Raw genomic sequence first — 15,814 nt, forward strand, 5'->3', positions numbered from 1 at the left:
AAGGAACTGCAGGAATTTCTGGCAAGTACTGGCTGTGTGCTACATGTGACAACAATCTCCTGTATTCTTCATATGAATGGGCTATGGGTTAAGGTGGCAAGATGGAAAACTTTTCTTACAAAGAAAAACATCCAAGCCCGGCTGAGGTTTACAAAAACAAACATCAAGTCCCCCAAAAGCATGTGGGAAAATGTGTTATGGTCTGATGACATTTTTGGCCCTAATTCTAAAAGGTATGTTTGGCGCAAAAACAACACTGCACATCACCCAAAGAACACCATACCCACAGTGAAGCATGGTGGTGGCAGAATCATGCTTTGAGGCTGTTTTCTTCAGCTGGAACTGGGGCCTTTGTCAGGGTGGAGGGAATTATGAACAGTTCCAAATTCCAGGCAATTTTGCCACAAAACCTTCCGGGCGTCCATTAGAAAGATGAAGATGAAGAGGAAGTTCACCTTTCAGCCCGACAATGACCCAAAGCACACATCCAAATCCACAAAAGCATGGCTTCACCAGAAGAAGATTAACATTTTGGAATGGCCCAGCCAGAGCCCAGACCTGAATCCAATTGAACATCTGTGGGGTGATCTGAAAAGGGCTGTGCACAGGAGATGCGCTTTTGCAAAGAAGAGTGGGAAAATATTGCCACGTCAAGATGTGCCATGCTAATAGACTCCTACTTAAAAAGACTGAGTGCTTTAATAATATCAAAAGGTGCTTCAAAAAAGTATTAGTTTAAGGGTGTGCACACTTATGCAACCAGTTTATTGTGAGTTATTACTTTTTTTTCCTCAAAGATTTCAGTTTGTTTTTCATTTGAATTGTTCACGTTATAAGGTGGAAAACGTTCTGACATGATTCCTCCATGTTTCATTCTTTTACATCACAAGAACCTGGCATTTTAACAGGGGTGTGTAGACTTTTTATATCCACTGTACATTGAGCAAACACAACATTTCTTTAAGGATTAAAGCTGCCCTGTTGTCTGTCTTTGTCTATTGCTCTTACATTGTGTCTTCTGTAGGATTCATGGCATTAGCGAAGGTGGAAATGAAACTAATAGGATTAGATAATGATCACAAACTCTGGCAGACATAACTCCTTTGGGTTCACCCCGAAGTCCGACGTCCTAGGGAAAATACACACACACACACAAAGTCACACACTCCTATCCTCAGCCATTAGGGTGTCCTGTATTCATAACGTCCCTAGTGGACCTATAATTATATCCCGCTACAGGTCATCTTTATCGTCTTTTCTTTAGATGGCACCAAGAATTCCTATTTTTGTACAGTATATGTATTTGTTTTTATTGCTGCCTTCAGCTGTATTGCTTTCTTTTTGAGAGAATGTGTTCCCCATACTTACATTCTTTTGACGTCTACATGTTCTTGTAGAATATATTTATATAGTATGTGCTCTACTATCCAGTATCTATTTCTGTCATTATACAGTAGGTTATTGTGTCTAAATTGATGAGAAAAAAAAGCGAACCATCATCGCTGAACCAGGGCTTGGATCTGCACCACGAATGAAATGTTCAAGTGCCAGCTTGGCTCCTGGAATAAAAAAAAATAAATAAAGCTTAAAGTGTTCTGACCCCTTCACTTTTTTTACATTTTGATACATTACAGCCTCCATCGAAAACATATGACATTGATTTTTGCCATATCAATCGATACAGAACACCTCAAAGACCAAGCAAAAACATGTTTTTTGGGGTTTTTTTGCAAATTAAAAATATAAATAAATATGATAGTATTTAAAAAATGTATTTAAAGTGTGCAGAGCAGTGGTCCAGTGATAACTACATGCGCACACCCAGCCCACCACCTCAGTCCAGGGTTCAATACTCATGCTTCCCTCTGTGTCTCCACCTGTCTCCCTCTGATTCTTACTGTCAGGAAAACCACTACACTGTTTAAAATAAACGTTTTACAGTTTATGTTCAGAGTAGCAGAAAAATCGACGTCATACTCAACATTTTGTCTACCTAGAGAAAATGGTCCAAACAGCAGCTATTTTTGATAAAAATAGTTGGGTTACTAAAAAGCAGATCGGTAGATATATTTCATTATTATTGTAGATTTCAATCGTCACAAAACAAATCAAGACTTCAAATGTATTGTCCAATTTGTTGGGAAAGTAGCTAAAATGTCTGTTGTTTATAAAAACTTAACAGAAAATGTGGTTGGCGTGGTTACTAAACAGGTGTAATCATTAGTAGGTGGAAGTTATTTCTGTTCTAATATTAGATATAAACAGACATTTGTCGAAGTTTTTGGGAACGTGGTCAAAGGAGCTGATTCATCACGGAAGTGGCATTGTTTGGCCTCAAGTGACACAGTGTGTCAGGCACATTTATATACAGCAGTATGATGCTAACCACCTAAATCTAGGTTCAAGCCTTAACTACGCTGCTAGATGACACGTGACTGGGAATCCCTATTGGAGGACACAAAATGCTGAGCATTGCATGAGGAGGAGGAAGGCATCGTCATCAGGGATTTTCTAGTCTTATTGCACTCTGGTGATACCCTTAGAAGACTGGAGTGCCTGCAAAGCTACATGGCTTTGTCAGGTGGGTGAGTGGTGCCTCACAGTTATTGAACAATGTGTCTTCCTGGTTGGAGAAGTGCAGAAAAAGCCAACAAGTTTAAAAGTTAGCAATTTTGAATATATTGCACGCCCTAACATTTCCAGGGGGTGAGGGGGGCGGCTCATCATTCTGGTTCCGCATTAGGTTTCAGGATCTCTTCACACGGTGTGTGGTAAAAACAAAATGAACCTGCTGTCCTGTACACAACTTCATTTCACTGACATGGTTTTACAACCCTGTGGCCATAAAAACCTTTATCCCGCTGATATTCTAATCTAAGTCAGTGGTTTTGCTACTTCTTGATTTTCATTGACTGCCGGTAAATAAAGAAGTTGAGTTGATGTCGACCGTGTTGCGGTTAACCGGCCCTTCCCACATTTGTGTTGATATAAATAGTCCTTTTGAATAGGGCGTGCAGAGAAGAGGAAGGAAAATGCTTCTTTGTTTGGAGAGATTAAACTAACTCACGCTGCTTTATGAGAAAACCTTAAACACCTTTGCATAGAAACACAGACACACACATGCAGAAACATGCAGCACATTTGTTCTGAGCACTGCCATGATGTTGCAATCAAAACAAACACTTGATTAAAATCTAGATCAATAATGGCCATTTTGCCTAGAGAGGGCGTCATCTGAGAGACTGCTGCTGGTTGCACGGCTACTGATTTATAGTTTCCATTCGACAAGAATATAGAGAAGTTGTTTACATTGGAAATAAAAAGGGAGCCCTGCTGTGGTTTCCAGCCTTCAGGCACCAGTCACAACCAGGAAACATCAAACATGCACAGCTACCAGTACATGGATGTACACACATGCACCCACACAACCTAAAATTAAAACTGGGTGGAAGCAGAGAGCAAGAGCCCAAAACAGCTGAATGTCATATTCCATTGTGTACAGTAGGCTAGGAATAGGGACAGCTGTAATCGTAGATTTTATTCCACTGAGTCCATAATCTTTCAATCTACCCATCCAGACGTGATCACCCTGTATTCAGACTGTGTTCACCCATGTCACACTGAAAGGGGAACTGCAGGTGTCAGTCGGTTGGTATTTAAAACATATGTCAACACCATTTAATAAACTAACTTCTCAAAAATCCCTTGTTTATTTGGAGAGGCAGGAGTTGGGATTTGTAGAGAAGATAAAACAGATAGACTTAAACAATGGTCATTATTCACACAACTCAGACGCTCTTCTCCAAAGCCATAGAAGGTTTTAAGGTTTCTATATTTTTTAACAAATGTTTTAAAAGTATGTAAGTAAACTACCCACATCAGTGGGTGAAAAAAATCTGAAGTGCAAAAAAGTGTGATTTGTTTTAAAGAGACAATTGCAAAGTGTGGATCAATAGCAATTGACAACAACTGTGAAATGCAGCAGTCTTACAGGTTTTCATGAAATATTAGTTCTCATTAGAAAGCGATGGTATGTCCATGCACAGGATATAATTGTCTTTAGGTGTTGGAAGAAAAGTATGTGATTCAACTTGCATTGCATCTAGGACAAGGTCAAAGTTTGCATTGAGAATGGGCTAGCGAAAACATTAGACACTTTTCTTACTTTAAATCCTAAACTTAACCCTTATTTTCCATTTATTGCAGTTATTTCTTCCATCAGGGCAAATATGAAAAAATCTTGTCCTGAACACACATTTTTTGTATTGGGTTTTCGCCAGACATCATTTTAAGTTCAGGTCAGAAAGTTACATTTTGGTCTCATCTGACCAGAGCATAATTTGCCGCTTGGCCTCAGAATCAACAATGTGCTATTTGGCAAAGCTCAAACAAAACATGATGTTGAGAAGCATTTTTTTGTAGGAGATTCTTTTTTTTTGAGGAGCATTTTTTTTGGAGAATTTATTTTCCTTTCCATGGTAGCCAGATTTGGGGAGTGCTTGTGATATTGTGGTCACATGCACACATTGACCAGTCTTTTCCATAGAGGCCTGAAGCTCCTTCAAGGTTGCCTTCCACTTCTTAATAATGGTTTTATCTGTGCTCCAAGTGCATAGAAAAGGCCTTGGAAATATTTTTTTATATCCATCCTCTGCCTTTCCACAACTTTCTCTCATAGATCTTTCAAATGTATCTTTCCACCCATAATGGATTATTTGCTTTGAATTGCACTAGTAAGCATGACCTCTATGACCAACTGCTTTTATTCTGAACTTATCACTACAATTGTCACCACAAATTATCACAGCCAATTAGCTTGATTTGTCATCTGGAACGTGGTTGAATGTTGTTGTGGGTAATTGCGTGTAAACAAGGCCGGAAAGTCAGATTTTATGTGGGTTATTTTTTCAGTTCTACAAAAGCAATGTTTCACAATGGCCATCTCAGTCACTGGACTTCAATCACCCTATGGACTGAATTGAAGTGGGCCGTTTACAGTACAAGCACAAACCTAAGACTATCAAGGATCTTGAAATGTGCTGCATGAAGGAGTGGTCCAAGATCCCTCCAAAAGTGTACGCTCAACTTTACATGAAGAGGCTGAGTGTTATTATCCACTCCAAAATTCATGAAATATTGAATGTTGAGGTGTCAATACTCTTAAAACCTGTAAAAAAATATATTTTTACTAATCAATAACATTTTTGTGTTTGAGAAATTACACTTTTATAATGAAAGTATACAGCTCCCCCTTATGTTTGAATACAATATACACTCACCTAAAGGATTATTAGGAACACCATACTAATACTGTGTTTGACCCCCTTTCGCCTTCAGAACTGCCTTAATTCTATGTGGCATTGATTCAACAAGGTGTGTTGGCCCATGTTGGCCCATGTTGATAGGATAGCATCTTGCAGTTGATGGAGATTTGTGGGATGCACATCCAGGGCACGAAGCTCCCGTTCCACCACATCCCAAAGGTGCTCTATTGGGTTGAGATCTGGTGACTGTGAGGGCCATTTCAGTACAGTGAACTCATTGTCGTGTTCAAGAAACCAATTTAAAATGATTCAAGATTTGTGACATGGTGCATTATCCTGCTGGAAGTAGCCATCAGAGGATGGGTACATGGTGGTCATAAAGGGATGGACATGGTCAGAAACAATGCTCAGGTAGGCCGTGGCATTTAAACGATGCCCAATTGGCACTAAGGGGCCTAAAGTGTGCCAAGAAAGCATCCCCTACACCATTACACCACCACCACCAGCCTGCACAGTGGTAACAAGGCATGATGGATCCATGTTCTCATTCTGTTTACGCCAAATTCTGACTCTACCATCTGAATGTCTCAACAGAAATCGAGACTCATCAGACCAGGCAACATTCTTCCAGTCTTCAACTGTCCAATTTTGGTGAGCTCGTGCATATTGTAGCCTCTTTTTCCTAATTGTAGTGGAGATGAGTGGTACTCGGTGGGGTCTTCTGCTGTTGTAGCCCAACCTCAAGGTTGTGCGTGTTGTGGCTTCACAAATGCTTTGCTGCATACCTCGGTTGTAACGAGTGGTTATTTCAGTCAAAGTTGCTCTTCTATCAGCTTGAATCTGTCGGCCCATTCTCCTCTGATCTCTAGCATCAACAAGACATTTTCGCCCACAGGACTGCCGAATACTGGATGTTTTTCCCTTTTCACACCATTCTTTGTAAACCCTAGAAATGGTTGTGTGTGAAAATCCCAGTAACTGAGCAGATTGTGAAATACTCAGACCGGCCTGTCTGGCACCAACAACCATGCCACGCTCAAAATTGCTTAAATCACCTTTCTTTCCTATTCTGACATTCAGTTTGGAGTTTGTCTTGACCAGGACCACACCCCTAAATGCATTGAAGCAACTGCCATGTGATTGGTTGATTAGATAATTGCATTAATGAGAAATTGAACAGGTGTTCCTAATAATCCTTTAGGAGAGTGTATGAGTTGACTGTATATAATATCTTCTAACAAATGGTTGCTATAAATGGATACATGCAGGCTGCTAACATTCTTTCTTTGTCAGTTCTTTCACTAAATTTAATATGTGGTGAAATATTTAGAAATGAGAATATTTTGTTTGTTTATTTGTTAAAAGAAATTGTAATTTTATTAGTGATTGTGCTTTCTCATGTTTTGGTTGCCTACCAGTACTTTATTTGTACTATACATCATTTTTACAGAGACTATATTTGATGTAGCTCAAACAGAATTACAGAAACATGTCACAATCATTTGAATCTTCTCAAAAAGGTTCAAATCTTCTACAAAACTCAAGAGTTTGTTTAATGCTTTAAATTATTAAGGGTCAACATGAAATCATTAGTAACTGTAACTGGGTTTGAATATTATTGGGCAAGAGAATGTAAATATGTTTTTTTTTACAACAGGTTTCAACAGGTGCTGATGATTTTCATAATAATTATAGAAAAGGAAGTATGATTATTAATTATATAAACAGGTCCACTTTTCTATATCCTGCTAAAATCAACACACATTACATACAATAATGTCCACTTCAAGTCAGGATACAACAGCAAAAATGAATCATTCACAAGACCAACACTGTTCTAATCTCCTGAAAATAATATTATTTAGAAGGCACAATCCTTTAAATAGTCTTGATAAACAAGGAGCCATTCTGAATAGAAGAACTATGTAGCTACTGCACACTGTATGAATATGAGAATGGATTCTGCTAGTAGATATCTGTCCCTAACAATAACTTAATAGGGTAAAATATAATATGAATATCAATTAATATACGGAACTGGTGCTCAAACAAGAAAAAACTAGAAAGTAAAAAAGGTCTTTAAAGTATTTTAGAATTTGATGTTAAAGATTGTAGTTTGGTAACGTAGGTACGCATGAGTGTTATCAGGCAATATATTTAAAACACTGTAGATATAATGCAAATAATATAGACAAAAAAATCTGTTTCACCAACAGTTCAAGGGTTTCAGATTTTAATTTACAGTAAGTCAATGTCTATTACTGAAGAGCATTGAGGAAAACATGTTGATGGAAATCTACCATGACATGCAAATTTTCCAATGCTCAGAAAATATATTCCTGGATAAAAGTAGTCACAAGAGAGGTCATTGTTTTTCATGGATTGTGATCTGTAACAGTAGGTGCAATTCTGATTGTGGGAGGTGTACCTGAACTGTTTCTCCAAAAAGAGAAGTATTGTTGACCAGGGCTTGACGTTGGCAAATTTAAATCCACCAACCTCTTTATCTGAGACTTTATTCATTTGGCTGAACAGTGAATATTGAGCACCTCTATATATACAGTACAAATACACCAGCACTGCAACATCCACCTCACACCGACAGTGTGCCCTCCTCCACTTACGTTATTGCTCAAACATCCAAAATGGTAAGTCAATAAGTTGGATCAACGATAGGTTTTCATTTCTTTCGAAGACATTTCATGTTTTGCTTTAGAATGTAATTCTCCTCATATTCATTCTGTGGTTGAACTTTTTTCGACATGGCATTTGGTTTAATGTTCATGTTTTTGTAGACCACCCTGGATAATGACATCAACCAGCACTTCCAGGATGCAATTGACGTGATTCAACAGCACACTGTTGACACAGGAGGTATTGTCACGTCTTCCTTCAAATTTCAAACATTATCATCATCATCATATATGTCGTGAGCAACTGTCTAAACATTTTTGTATATCTATATTAAGCATTAAAATAAGTATTGCATACATTTTAGTCTCATTGGCTTCAGACTACATCAATAACTATCTTCTCCCTCTTAGAGTATAAATACTATGATCCTCTAATGCGAATGTGTTGTCATCCCGTCACACACCCCTCTGAAGTACCAGGCCCATATGACTGGAATGAGCCAACAGTGAGTTCACAGAACAAGTGGCTGTACTTGACCAGTATGGTACCAGAACTAAGTCAGCACCACTGTAATGTTTGGTTGATTGAGCATGTGCTTGGTTGGGACCTGATCAGCGGTCTCTCTCTCCCCACTTACCAGCCATGGCCTCATGTTCGTGTTGACGACCCACTGGGTCCACCCGTACCCATGGAGTACCCCCAGTTCTACCCCATCACACAGAGGAAAGGTCAGTACTGTTAGAGATGTGTGAAGTGTAATGACAGTAAGAACTGAATGTTTCGAATGCTTTTTTAAAATTTTTTATTACTTTTACATCCTTAAATGAATCTCAGCCCGCGTATAACCCTGTTATATAAAATCAACCGTTTCATTTCATTAGGTCGTAAGAAACTGCGTCTTTATGAGTTTCTGCACGAGGCTCTGGGCGATCCCAACACGGCCGACTCCATCCAGTGGACGGACCGCGGCACCGGCACCTTCCACTTCATCTCCAAGAACAAAGAGAAGTTGGCCGAGTGCTGGGGCCAGCGCAAGGGCAACCGCAAAACCATGACCTATCAGAAGATGGCCCGGGCCCTGAGGAACTACAGCCGAACGGGCGAGATTGTAAAGGTGCGCCGCAAACTCACCTACCAGTTCAATCCGACGATTCTCGACAGGCTGGGGGGCATTGGTCACCCCGTCCCCTCCACTGGACACAGCGGCGTCGGCCACCCTGGACGGGAGGTTCTCCTACACCAGCAGCATAACCCGGCTGAACAGAGCTACTATAGCTCCACTGCTGCACTTGACTGGCACAGCTGGTACGGACAATACGCCCTCCAGGGAGACTATGAACTGGCTCCAAGCTTTCCATCCTCCACAGTCACCAAGATATAAACTGAAGTGCTGCCACTGTGGAAAATAACATGGATTGATAGCTGCTGTCAAATCGTACGGTTAATCCTGCACGTAAATGTAAGGGTCCCTTGTAACTGTCTTGCTAGCCTGTCTTTGTGTGTCAGGTTAAGCAACTTTCTTGGTGAAGCAAATGTAATGGCCACTTTGTGGTTCATCAATTACAGATCTATGCAAATAATTATCTGATTATGTAGATCGATTTACATCGTAGTTAGATTGAAGTGCAAGCACAATTTCTCTACAAATACTGTTTATATGGACGCATCTGAAATGGTACATTTTGAAATGCCTATTTAGACGTCCTAATAACTTAAAAGATTGATCAGCAAACCAGGTGCATTCATTGGCATATGCTTATTTAAGCAGAGTATGGTGTTTGTATAACAATTTCATCTTATCAGTCTAGTGACATAATCTGTTTAAAATCTAATGATTAGTGTGCTTGTAAATGCATTCAATGAGTATGTAGATAATGAAAATATGGTAACTTCAATCTATAGAACATTCAGCCAGTAATTTGAATTCCATGTACAGTACACAAGACAAAAAGATACAGTGGTGATTTAAAATATTTATATTTATGTCAGTTTGTAAATAATTAATTTAAATTCATTTCTGTCCTACTTACAATGATGTATTAATTATGTATACAATAAATCATTTCATATTTAACATTTTACTGTGTTTTGGTTTTCCACAGTACAGTAAATATTCAGCACCCACTGTACAGTGTCACGTTAGGCAACACTGCATTAACATCGAATCAACACTGAATTCATAACTGCACATTTATTGTTTACTTAACACTGGTGAACATCTACAGAGTCCCAGAAAAAGTTTGGCATTCTTGGTATTTCTTAGAAACCGTGGAAAAAGAAAACCATTAACTTTTTGAATGAGCCAAAACTTGGTCTGTTTTTGCAACGACAATACCAACACTGTCTACTCCTTACTCACAGTTTCCCATCAATCCATACCCTCTAAGACACGACCACAACTTAAGGTGTATCGCTAACCCAAAAGGCCAAACATGGTGACAAGGGGTGTTTCCTGTAAAGAGAGGCAATGGCCGCCCTTATCTCGTTTAGCGAGGAGGATGTGGTCGGTCCTGGAGGAGTGGGCTGCCCTGCTGGTGGGCTTTGTGGGGGCTAGTCATTGTTTCTGTGGTACAAGTTTAACAGCGTAGCCTAGCTGTGGTGGGAAGTGCAGGCCAGCCGATAAGCAAGGCAGCACCAACTGGCTCATGTTGAGCAAGGGAAATAAAAGGCTGGGTAACACACAATGCCTCTCTGCAGTTCATCTAACAACCGTCTGAAATGCCTGGACTCAGGACCTGAAGCTGACAATAATGGTAAATATGAGTTTAAGGATAAATGGACAGTGATATTTATTGAAACACACTCACACAAGTCATCTTTACAAAATGCTTACGATAAACTGAACTGTATTTGTGAGTCTGCCGTACAATTCAAATCTGTTTTTCATTTTGTCAGAATCTACTGGAAGATAACCAGACAGATCTGGAGGTGATTTTGGAGTTTCTGGGGGAATACTACAGACAGAACATTGGAGGATATGGCAGAGAAAGAGGTTGTTCCACATTAGTATTATCAGTCATCAAATAAATATCAACTGTCCAAAAATGTATTAGCTAACATCATTTTAATGCCACATTGTGTTTCAGAGGGAAACGTCTACGATTTGCCTACACCAATGGCCACGGAAGGAAACTTTGGTGAAACGAGTTGTGATCACTGGCCCCATAAGAAAATGGTATGAATTTAACTATACATGATGCTTTCTGGACAGCTGAAAACTCAAAGAAGGAAAACAATACAGGTGAAGTCATAATGTCATTGATCTTTTGGTTGAAGCAATCAATATTTTAGGATGGCACCGGAGTTCTTGACTTGAAATTCTTTTTGTGGAGTTAGTGGCAGTTGTCCTGAGTGCAATGTTAGAAAGATAAGAGGGTTTCAAGGGTCCAGTTGTCTTGAGCATGGCAATGAGCCTCCCCACGAATGGTACAGTAGGTCAGCCTATCATACCGTGGCCGTTTGATGTGTGAAAGACACAATATAGAGTGGGGGGGTTATTGTTGTCTCACTCATGTAACACTGTACACTTAAAACTTGTTTTTCAGGCTATTCAATCTCATGTCAGCTACCCAGCATCACCACAGGACCAAAGCAACACAACAATGCCTGAAAACCAGACAGATGAAACGTGGTCACACACTTTGACGGCACAGCCAGTGCCCACAAATCACAATGGACCTGTAGAGAGAGGTTAGTTCTCCTTTTCGTGGTTAATAAACACTGTCATTCAAGATCATACTGCTCCGAGGTAACAATACCTAAAGAGCAAAACGGACCAGCCATTTACTGTAAAAGACAATGGTCCCATTCACTGCTTATCTCTGAATAATTTACATATAGAACAGATTAGAGAAATGTTGACATATTTACTAATGATCTGCCCCAACACCTCCCAAGAAAACCTGTTCATGAAGGGATTTCTATTGCCAATTACAATGGGAAATTGTGAACTGCTCAACTTATTCTTATAATCGTTATTGTGGTTACAGGCAGAAAGGTGCGTTTGTTTCACTTCCTGTTTGAGATGCTGGAGGACCCTAGCATGGCACACTGTGTTTCCTGGGTGCCTGCAACAGCAGCGGGAGTTTTCCGTTTCTCTTCCCAGAACAAGGACCAGATAGCGATGCTCTGGGGGCAGAGGAAAGGCAACAGGACACCCATGACATACCAGAAGATGTCAAGGGCACTGAGGAACTACACCAGGTCTGGACAGATCTTCAAGGTAAAGAAAAAACTGACCTATCGGTTCAGCAGGGACACCTTGTGTACCTTGAAGAAGTGCCATCAAGGAAAAGTGTGAGATGACACTGTCACATGAAAAACATTATTGTGATCACTCCTATCAATTAGATCATAAAACATTTGAAGATCGACTGGGTTTAATCTTGACATCAGATTTTGAGCAGTGGCTAGGGCTGAGGTACAAGATTTCACTTAGACAGAGGTATATGACTAACATGTAGTCTGGGTTTTTCCTATATGAAGATAATATGAGATATTCTAGAGTATGTATGTTTTGTAACATTATTATATGCTATGTAGATTGGTCCTGCCCTTCCCTGGAAAATCCCTTTAGGCCAGGGATGGGGGCTGTGCCAGCTTGAAGAGGGTGGGAGGTGAGCACGCCCAGCTATTTGGATTGTCTAGTGTGTCGATTGCATTATTGTCTTTGTTGTTACAGTGTTGTTGCCATCTTTGTGAATAGAAAATGAAAATGTTCGTTCCTACAAGACATTTTACATATTTTTTTTGTCAATTGTTTCTCTTAATGTATATTTCATTTCCATTTTGTATGTGATTTTACTGTTGAAACACAGGACTCAGCTGTAAGAGACCTTAGTCTCAATTAGTTTCTCTGTATGAATAAAGATTTTAAAAAAAGCTGCACATCAGTGTTTGGCAAAAGTTGATCATTCTTAGTAAGCTTATCTGGTAACATCTTGGTAAGAAAAAAAAAGTAGGTATTGTTGTGACATACAAACTTTTACCATTTTACCATAGAAAAATAAACATACCCAGTAAATGTAGATATTTTCCTGTACCAATCCTTTGTGTTTATACACAATATAGCATGTATAGTCCTTGGACTCCAAGGGTAGACTACTTTAACATAATATCTAACTGGGTAAGCCCTATCACCATAGGAGTGTTACCGTCTGCTGCTGTCATTGTCAATACATTCCGTCCTGGGGTTCAACATTTCAAATGCAACAATCTTCACAAGGAGAATAATTTGCCTTTATTGGCATCACAGTAAAACATTTAAATCAATAAAAAAAAAAAAAAAGTCTGTCTCTTAGTTGCCTATATCAGATCCTGTACTCCGTCTCTAGTTTCATGTTCTGTTATTTAAGAGCTGTTATCTCATTTTGTGACCAGCAGGGGTCATGGTTGTTCCTCTGAGGGTCACAAGGTTGTCTATCAACTTCCGAGGGTGATCTCATGGCTAAACCTCCCCTGTGATGCCAACTCCTGCCCAGCCCATGCAATTCCAAATGGTTTTGCTTGCTCTTTGTTGCAGACCCACATGATACTACCCTAAGCCTAGTATTTACCACTGGAGCCCACTAGAGTTTTAAATGGGGTAACATAGCCTATGTGTGTCTGTTACCAAGAAAGGCCACATGCTATTCTTTGAAGGCAGTCACATAACACTAGGACTAAGTAAGGACATTTTTGTCTTTATAAAATCTGTCTGGTGTAAATCATTAGTCTTCCATTTAATTTAGAGAAAATATTCACGGTAGTTGCGGCACTAACGTAAAGATTCAACAAATGAGTTGCAGAGTTTCATTGATTTGCTGTTCACTTCACCATTTCAATAGACTATTCTAAACGAATAGAGCTGACTGATATTGGCTATCCCTTGGTGCTTTCTTGACAAATTGAATGATAGCACAAGATGTTACATCATTTTTGTTTCTGATTACACTTGAAATATGTGGAAATGCCATTGGGATCTTTGTTTGGAGTGTTTATGGTATTCTAAGTCTCAGCAGGAACCTGGCTAGATCGGCCAATAATAACAAGCCTTAATAATGTGTGGGATAAAAAAGCACCAACAGCTATAAGCCTTGTTGACCGAATCGTTGCAGCCTTACCACAAGAGACCACTGCTTGGTATATCCATCGCCCACATCTTAAAGGTTAATTAGCGAACTAGCAACTGCACAAATCTCAAAATTCTCAAACCCTCTTTCGATGTTGGATGTGTCAAATGTCAAGGTTTATGACAACTTTCTAAGTATAGGCCAAATAACCACGGCTCAGGCATCGCTCCAGTATTTATTGGCTCAGCAGGAGGGCCTTCTGCACTTGGATAGCATCCCCGGGATTAAACAGATATGTGACTCTTGGCATGGTCAATAGAAGCTAGTCTTCACAATCTTTTTCTGTGCAGTGAAACCACAAAGTCACTGAAATAACACTCAGTTTAGGTCTAAAAATGTTTTATCTGAATCGTAAGGAACTATCAAATTATTCTTATGCCCAAAATGCCTCATCGCCTTGGATGACCCATTTATCAGTAGCACTTTAAAGACATGACTAGGGCCAATATTGATGACCTATGTTGCATGTCTGAGAATTGAATGGAGATAAATGATCCGGTTTAGTCAGTTGTTCTAGTGATGTAACGAGTCTGCGTAGCCATTTCGACTGGTGCTCTCCACAGCTACTTTATGCTTGTGGCTATAACTTTTATTTTTGTACAATTATTTACATTTATCAACTTATCTACTTTTTTTTACAGGCTATGGGCTACAAAATACAAAATTATATACCCCATTTTTTTAAATATGGGACTCAGGAGAGAGAGGGCACAGAATTGTTTTTACATTTTGTTATTTTTGTTTTATTTTTATGTAGAAAAAAAGATAATTACTAGCTTTAGCAGTGTGTGTTACAATGTGTTACAAATGCCTGGTGAACCAGCAGCTACCCAGGTAGTGGTGAGAGACAGTGTGACACCTTGATACAACACCATGCACTGGTCAGTCACACCAGTGTGTCATTATGTTAGCTAATTGTCATGTCACTGTGCCATCCAGATGGTGACCATACTACACATTTTATTCTCCCTTGCTCATTGAAGTTTTACCCAGATGCATAGTTGTTTCACAGCAAGACATCAACACAAAGCACACATCAAAATCCACAAATGATTCACTGATGAATGATGAGTGATGATTCGTTAATATCAAAAATCGGGAAAGATTCTGTAAACAGAAATTGTTAATTCTTATTGGAGGAATGATATCTCCCATATGTGTTTTCCAATTTATAAAACAGTTTACAAAAAGGTGCTGTTTCATTAAAAAAAGTAAAAAAAAAAACGTTATTGGTATAAGATAATAACTGTAAGTCACTCTGGATAATAGCATCCCCTAAATTACTAAAATGTAGAAATATAATTTCCCCATATTTTCTTAGAGTATGCAATATACTGAAGGTCAGTAATTTAAATACTTATTTTATTAGGTTTTTGTTCATCTACCGTATCATTGACGTAAACACTTTCTCAGCCCCATATGAGTTAATTGAACACTTTTTCCTCATGTAATGTTCAGTCCCAAACACACCTTTTAACATGCACACAACTTATGTGCATCTGTTTCACAAATAATGCATTATCTGTGCAGGTTTTGTAGACATTTTCTGGATGTGATATTTGAGAATCTGGGAAAGCATGAAATGTACCCTTCCCAGATTACAACAGGATGTGTGATGTCACAAGCTCTGAGAAACCAGTGTAAAATTCTTAATAAACCAGTGCCTGGGAGAGAAGATCTGGAACATCAGACAGATTCTCTCCACGCTGCACCACACCGAAGCCATGGGAGAGCAGGCTTTAAGAGCTGGCATAGAGGACAGGGATGTTGGTGGTAGGATGGTCATCTAGAGGGAGGAGGAGCCAG

General features: G+C 39.3%; 2 protein-coding genes across 3 annotated transcripts; both read left to right on the forward strand.

Moving 5' to 3' along the window:
- The first annotated feature begins 7,507 nt into the window (after positions 1-7,507).
- spic (Spi-C transcription factor (Spi-1/PU.1 related)) lies at positions 7,508-9,907 on the forward strand. Of its 2 annotated transcripts, none has more exons than XM_010903839.4 (5): positions 7,508-7,912; positions 8,060-8,138; positions 8,372-8,403; positions 8,539-8,626; positions 8,780-9,907. In XM_010903839.4, the coding sequence occupies exons 1-5, from the start codon at positions 7,910-7,912 to the stop codon at positions 9,277-9,279; spliced, it is 702 nt and encodes a 233-aa protein (XP_010902141.2). In that variant the 5' UTR covers positions 7,508-7,909; the 3' UTR covers positions 9,280-9,907. The 2 variants fall into 2 exon arrangements, with proteins under 2 accessions (XP_010902141.2, XP_010902140.2); XM_010903838.4 differs by having other exon boundaries at positions 7,511-7,912; positions 8,309-8,403.
- A 450-nt stretch (positions 9,908-10,357) lies between these two features.
- On the forward strand, positions 10,358-12,641 carry spi2 (Spi-2 proto-oncogene). The gene is made up of 6 exons (XM_020042719.2): positions 10,358-10,651; positions 10,794-10,890; positions 10,985-11,073; positions 11,444-11,588; positions 11,888-12,120; positions 12,441-12,641. The coding sequence occupies exons 1-6, from the start codon at positions 10,649-10,651 to the stop codon at positions 12,516-12,518; spliced, it is 645 nt and encodes a 214-aa protein (XP_019898278.1). The 5' UTR covers positions 10,358-10,648; the 3' UTR covers positions 12,519-12,641.
- The last annotated feature ends 3,173 nt before the right edge of the window (positions 12,642-15,814 follow it).

This window comes from Esox lucius, chromosome 23 (assembly GCF_011004845.1).
Source record: "Esox lucius isolate fEsoLuc1 chromosome 23, fEsoLuc1.pri, whole genome shotgun sequence".
Taxonomy (NCBI): domain Eukaryota; kingdom Metazoa; phylum Chordata; class Actinopteri; order Esociformes; family Esocidae; genus Esox; species Esox lucius.

Excerpts from the sequence above, each read along its gene's own strand:
- spi2 (XM_020042719.2), top strand. Across the intron at positions 10,891-10,984 it reads AGGATATGGCAGAGAAAGAG|AGGGAAACGTCTACGATTTG; the intron begins GTTGTTCCACAT and ends ATTGTGTTTCAG. Across the intron at positions 11,589-11,887 it reads CAATGGACCTGTAGAGAGAG|GCAGAAAGGTGCGTTTGTTT; the intron begins GTTAGTTCTCCT and ends TTGTGGTTACAG.
- spic (XM_010903838.4), top strand. Across the intron at positions 8,139-8,308 it reads GCACACTGTTGACACAGGAG|AGTATAAATACTATGATCCT; the intron begins GTATTGTCACGT and ends TCTCCCTCTTAG. Across the intron at positions 8,404-8,538 it reads ATGACTGGAATGAGCCAACA|CCATGGCCTCATGTTCGTGT; the intron begins GTGAGTTCACAG and ends CCCACTTACCAG.